The sequence below is a fragment of the Pteropus alecto genome, unplaced genomic scaffold (genome assembly GCF_000325575.1).
Source record: "Pteropus alecto unplaced genomic scaffold, ASM32557v1 scaffold8, whole genome shotgun sequence".
Classification (NCBI taxonomy): Eukaryota; Metazoa; Chordata; class Mammalia; order Chiroptera; family Pteropodidae; genus Pteropus; species Pteropus alecto.
Window position 1 is genome coordinate 16,083,053 of NW_006494609.1, and position 5,951 is coordinate 16,089,003.

At 54.0% G+C, this 5,951-nt stretch overlaps 1 protein-coding gene across 2 annotated transcripts in view; it reads left to right on the forward strand.

Annotated features, from left to right (window-relative positions):
• The first annotated feature begins 10 nt into the window (after positions 1-10).
• The window catches only part of CHGA (chromogranin A), an 11,929-nt gene continuing 5,988 nt past the window's right edge, over positions 11-5,951 (forward strand). For both annotated transcript variants that reach the window (XM_006925541.2, XM_015599623.2), the window contains exons 1-5: positions 11-56; positions 869-915; positions 3,197-3,290; positions 4,131-4,199; positions 5,199-5,297. In XM_006925541.2, coding sequence (XP_006925603.1) covers positions 11-56; positions 869-915; positions 3,197-3,290; positions 4,131-4,199; positions 5,199-5,297 — 355 coding nt within the window. The remainder of the gene's footprint in view (positions 57-868; positions 916-3,196; positions 3,291-4,130; positions 4,200-5,198; positions 5,298-5,951) is intronic.

The window sequence follows — 5,951 nt, forward strand, 5'->3', positions numbered from 1 at the left end:
CGGCTTCGTCATGCGCTCCGCCGCTGTCCTGGCACTTCTGCTCTGCGCCGGGCAAGGTGAGCGAGCGCGGAGTCTCGGGGGAGAGGGCCCTGGGTGCCCCTGCCCGCCCTTGCCGGCTCTTGTCCTGCCTGCCCTGAAGTCCAGGCACCGCGCAGCGCGGCGCGACGCGGCGAGCCGCTCCATAGCTCCCCTCGGGCACGGCGAGTTTTCAGCACCGCGGACAGCGCCCCCCGCCTCCCTCCTGACCCCACAAAGTGTCCTCAGGCCAGAATCCGCAGACCGGACTCTGCGCACGACTCCCGACCCTGTGAGGCAGGGTCCGCTGGGCTCCACTCGTGTCTGGGCTGCATCAGGACCAGCGCCGGCCCCACGCCATGGCTGGCCAAGGTCATTGGGGGAGATGGGAGGACTGCCGCTGGCTCCCCCTCTCGCCTCTCTCCCTTTTCCATTCTCCCGCTCTGCCCCGTCTTTCTGTTCTTGACGTCTACCTCTCAGCATCATCTCTCACAATCCCCCTCCTCCATCTCTTTTTCCTCGACTCTGGGATCTCTCCCTCTCCCTGCATTCTCTCCCCACCCCAACCCCGTTCAGCCCTCGGCCTTGTTTTCACATTTGCCTTCAGCTCCCATGCTGCCTCCTGAGCAGGAGCTTTCCCAAAGGGAAGGGCTAAGGCTTTCGGTGCAGCCTCTGGGAGACACCCCCTGGGGGCAGCAGCCGGGGAAGAGAAACGAAATCACCCCCAGCATCTCATTTGGGTGGGGGCAGTTTTGAGGGAGAGCACGGAGGTCCCCAATGAATCCGGTCAGGAAGCGCTGGGCCCTCCCCTCAGAACAGAGGAGTGACCCAAGCTCTCTCTCTTTCTTCTCAGTCATTGCCCTCCCTGTGAACACCCCTATGGATAAAAGAGACACCGAGGTAAGAAGAGGTGCGGGGATGCCCCAGGATGGGGGATAGGAGGCCCTAGCAGCTGCCTCACAGCCAGTTCTTGGGCAGCTGCAGAGTGAGTTTGGCATAAAGCCAAAAGCCAGCACTGCGGCTGCTGAGCCTGGGGACAGCTTGCAAAAGAAGATATCAAAGACTGTTTGATTGTCCTGCCATCCTGCTGTGGGGCTTTCCCAGCTTCCTCTGAGCTGAGTGTGCAGCTTGATGGGGCCCGTGTCTTGCCTGCTAGGTTGAGGTGCCAAGCCCGCTGTCTTGAACATTTCAAATCTGGCATGCTCACCAAGAACTGTTGGGGGTGACTTCTCTGTGGTTGTCCACAGACCTTTGAGAATGTTCTTCACCTGCCTGACTCTGGCCTCCCCCTTGGCTTTTCCCCTCCCCCTAAGGCTCTGCCAGCAATACCCCTCCCCACCCCACAAACACCCCACAGGCACTCAAATCTCAGCTTTCCCAAAGGGGCACATTTAAAAACATTCTCGGTCATGGCTTCTGCACCCAGGGTCCCAGCCAGTTAGCACGGAGGGTGTATGTCACCCAGGAAAGGGACTTAGGAGACACTGGAGTGGGGTTCTGTAGCCAGCAAGAGACACTCCATGTTGGGCGTACGCTTGAAATTCATTCATATCTGAGCTGAGGCTGTTTTCTAGTCTCTGGTGCTCACAGATACCGCCACTTGAGAGTCAAAGAATTTCTACTCCTCACCTTTCCAGGAGCCATTTTCTTCCATTCCAGAAAGGTTATGGTTAAAACCCAAAGCATCAAAGCAATTTTAACCTCAACTTGCTCTGTCATATTTTCTACTCTTTAGTTGTAGATAGGCCTGTATTTAAACCTCTACCATTAATTGTAGCTGTGTGATCTTGGGGAAATTCCTCACCTTCTCTGAGCTTCCTTTTTCCCCATCTGTAGTAATATTTCTCTCGAGGGGAGTTGTGAGAAGTAGGAATCATAGATGTGAGGTGCCTGGTACGTAGTAGGTCCTCAGTAAATGAGCACTTTTATTTCTAGAGCTTCCCTTCTTGATCTCCCCATTGTTCTTAGGACTCATATACAATTCCTCTTCTCAGAATCCGCCCTCTTGGACTGGTGGTTATCTGATATTCCCAGTGCAAGGTCTGGGGTTGCAGGGAGGTACAGGGGACAGGCTGCTGGGCCCTCCTTGCCAGGTCCCTTATGGGAGACATTCCACATTGTGCCCAGGAGCCAGGAGTCAGGGGCACCAGAACAGTTGGTTAAGACCTGAATGTTCCATCCCAGGATGCTGTGACAACTGTAGAACTTATTTGCCAGTTTGCCATCCTGGATCCTTGGACGGGTTGCCGTGGCATCCCATACACACAGCCTTCCACCCCCTCACTCCCTACCAGCACTGCCTGATGCACGTCTGACACCTCCTGCTCCTCTGCTCTAGGCAGCTGAAGCAGGTTGGGAGCTGTGTATTCTTCCCTGGGTGTGTGTGGCACTTCATGCTTTATCGAGTGTTTTCCAATCTGTGCCTTATCACCCTAGGAGGGGAGTTGGGACGTTCTTCTCACTCCCATTTTACAAATAAGGAAACCGAGGCTCAGATAGGTCAAGTTATAGACCCAAGACAACACAGGTAGGAAACCACACTACAGTTGGCACCACCTTCAATTATCACATGCCTGATTATCCACAGCACCCTGCTGGGGGCAGTGGACAAGACTTTCAGAGATATGGTGGCTGCTGGCCTGGGATGGACACCCAGAGGCAGGTGATGTGTGCCCATATCCAGCCGGCAGATTCATTCGCTGGATAAATACGGACCCAGATGGTGAAGCTGTCGCTCCCTGCATGTGACAACACCGTGGATGTTGGGAGACAGTGATCCAAGTCTTTTTTCCGGACAGGGTGGAGCCAGGGAAGGTCTAAGCTCTCCTCCAGGTGGCTCAGAAAGGCTTCCTGGAGATAGCTGACCTTTTGCACATCTGCACAACTAAAGTACTTGTGCAAGACATATGTCCGATGCCCCTCACCCCCACCTTAGAGGGGCTCCTTCTAGTGAGGAGATTGGAGTGCCTGGCCCATGATAAGCACCATGTACAGGTTTTCTTTTACCGTTGCTATTATTGTCTGGCTGAGAAAGCAGAGCTGTGGCCCTGAGCCAGGCATCCATGGACTCCTGAAGACAGAAGTAAATGCCCTTATGTCCTCATTAGAAATTTGCACTGGAGCCTCCAGAGGCTGACTCCCATGCCCAAATCAGCCCCAACCTGCCCCGCTCTCTTCCCAGGTGATGAAGTGCATCGTTGAGGTCATCTCTGACACGCTCTCCAAGCCCAGCCCCATGCCTGTGAGCAAGGAGTGTTTCGAGACACTCCGAGGAGGTATGGGTCAGGCTGGGGGTGAGGGGCTGCTGCCTGCTGGACTGGGAGGCTAGGACATGGGTGTATGGCTTTTGATGGACTCAAAAATTTAATTCAACAGTCACTGACCAAGTACCTGCCTTGTCCAGGTGTGTGCTGCAGTCTGAGTGGTACAGGAAGGTGAAAGGATTAGAGGCTCTGTGCACCTGGAGCTTACAGACTAGCAGAGGGGACAAATATGAATACAATCAGCAAGGGTTCAAATCAGGGTTGGAACAGCAAGCCACCAGAATGTGGCTCCCTGTGGGCAAGGATTTTGTGTGCTTTATCCCCAGGGCCAGGAACAGCTGCTGGTAGACACCTTATAGATATCCGATGAATAAAGAAGCACTGTGGGTGGGCATGAGAAGGACAAAGCTTTGCCAAGCAGGCGGTCGAGTTTGACCAGCTTTTGGATGGAGCCAACGTTAACGTTGGGGTTGGGCGTTAAGAGAAAAGTTGGAAACCAACAGGTAGAAAAATGATGAAAAAATACTCCAGGTAGAGTAGACAGCACAGCCATGGCCTGGCGATGGGGAGATGTGCTGTGTTTGGAGACACCCCTACCTCGCCTCAGGGCTGCCATCTCTCAGCCAGGGTCTGGGTGCTGGGACAGTGGCTGACCTTTCTGATGTAGTAAACTGACTGACACCTTGGACAGGAGGTCATTTCACAAGTGTTATCTCGAGACCCAATCTTGCTGCTGCCACCCAGGCTTTGAGTTTCCAGAATAAAGTCCTGTGCTCAGCTGAAAATATTGATGGCAATCTCTTTCTCAGCTGTCCTCTGGAAATGACCCATAATGACTCTCCTTCATTGCAGATGAACGGATCCTCTCAATCCTGCGCCATCAGAATTTGCTGAAAGAGCTCCAAGACCTTGTTCTCCAAGGTATTTCCAGCCACTGCACATGAATCTGGGTGAATTCCAGTGACTGAGAGTCAGGAAATCAGGGTGGAAGGTCAAGCAGGTCCTGTTTCTCTTCAAAATTCATTTATTTCCTTTCAGTTAGAGAGTGGAAAGGTGGGTTCTCCACGCCACTTGTTTCAACATGCCACCAATATTGTTAAAGATCAAGGCCCAGAGAGGTTGAGCGTCAAGGTCACACTGTGAGTTAGGGACATGCCAAGATGAGATGCAGCTCTCTGAATACTCCATGGTCTCAGGACTTTAGCCATTGCAGTGAGGCACACTCGAGACTAGGTGGCAGAAGGAGTCTCTTTCTTCTGGGTATACTCCCTTGCTCACAAACACTGTGTGAGGCCCCTTTGGCCATTCTTCGAACTCCCATCATGGGGGGAAAAGAATCACCAGCTGCGAACTGGCCTGGGTAAGGGACCATCGCCAGGAACTAGGCACCGGTGGGGATAGCAGCAGCCTCAGGCTGATGCAGGGAGAAGGGTCTCTGGATCATGGCAGCAGGTGCCAACCCTGCGTTTGGATATAGGCACATGCTTGGCTTTCTCCCAAGGGCCTGGATTTATGGGGTCCAGGGCAAGCAGGGGTTTCCCAGAGGGGACAGTCACTGTTACCTCCTGCTGCAGAGTCCCTTAGCTACCAGCCAGGTCCTGAGGGGCCCCCACTCTCCGCCTCCACCCCTGGGACCTTTTGCTCCCTCTGAGCCTTTGTTGCTCTGTGAGGCAGCAGGCAAGGCTTGTTCTCATTACCTAGGTGAGAAACTGCGTCTGGAGAGGTGGCGTGGCCACCTGATGGGCCGCAGCTGGGAGGGGCAGGAACAACCAACCGCCCCCCATCCCCAGGCTCTCACCCCCTCAGTCTGTCATTGGGCAGGGCTGGAACATGATGTGCCAGCGTACAGGTGAGGAATATCTCATAGATAAATGTGCCGGCTCAGACCAAATGGGACTTTTTCTCCTGCTCTCATACCAGGTGCCAAGGAGAGGGCGCAGCAGCCGAAGAAACCGAGCAGTTTTGAGGAAGAACTCTCAGAGGTTCTTGAGAAGCAGAACGACCAGGCCGAGCTAAAGGGTCAGTGCCGGCCATTCTGGAGACCAGGGGAGGGAGGGGACGATAACCATGGTTACGATAGACTGAGGGTTTCTGGGAGTCAGGGATCCCTCCTTTACACCCTGTAAGGTAGCTATTATTTCCTTCCATTTACAAAGCGGGAAAACTGAGGCTCAGAGAAGTTAAGTACCTTGTCCAAGGCGTAACCGGAGATGCGAATCTGGTTCTGTCTCACTCCGAAGCCCCCGATTGGTCCCTGACACTCCAGGATCCCGGATCTCAGTGGTTTTCCATCTGGGGTTGAGAGAGGATGCTTGCCCCGTGGCCCAGGTGCCCCCATGTTGGCCTGGGCTGTCACCCTAGTGGATGCGTGGGCCACAGCATCCCACATGCTGGCCCATGGGAAAGTATCTGGATGGCTGTGGATGTCTGCCATGGGCTGCGGGCTGGGGAGCAGCGGGGTGTGTGTGTGTGTGTTTGTAATTTTTAATAAGGGAAGCAGCCATGTGTCAGTGCAAAGAGCACTGTACTTGGCATTTGAAGCTCGGATTCGAGCCTCAGCCCTGCGGCCTACAGACTGTGTGAGCACAGACAGGTCTTCTCACATTCCTGAGAATCCGTTTGAGTTTCTGTAAACAGGATGGAAGCACTTACACCTGCGGTCAAAGAGTCAGA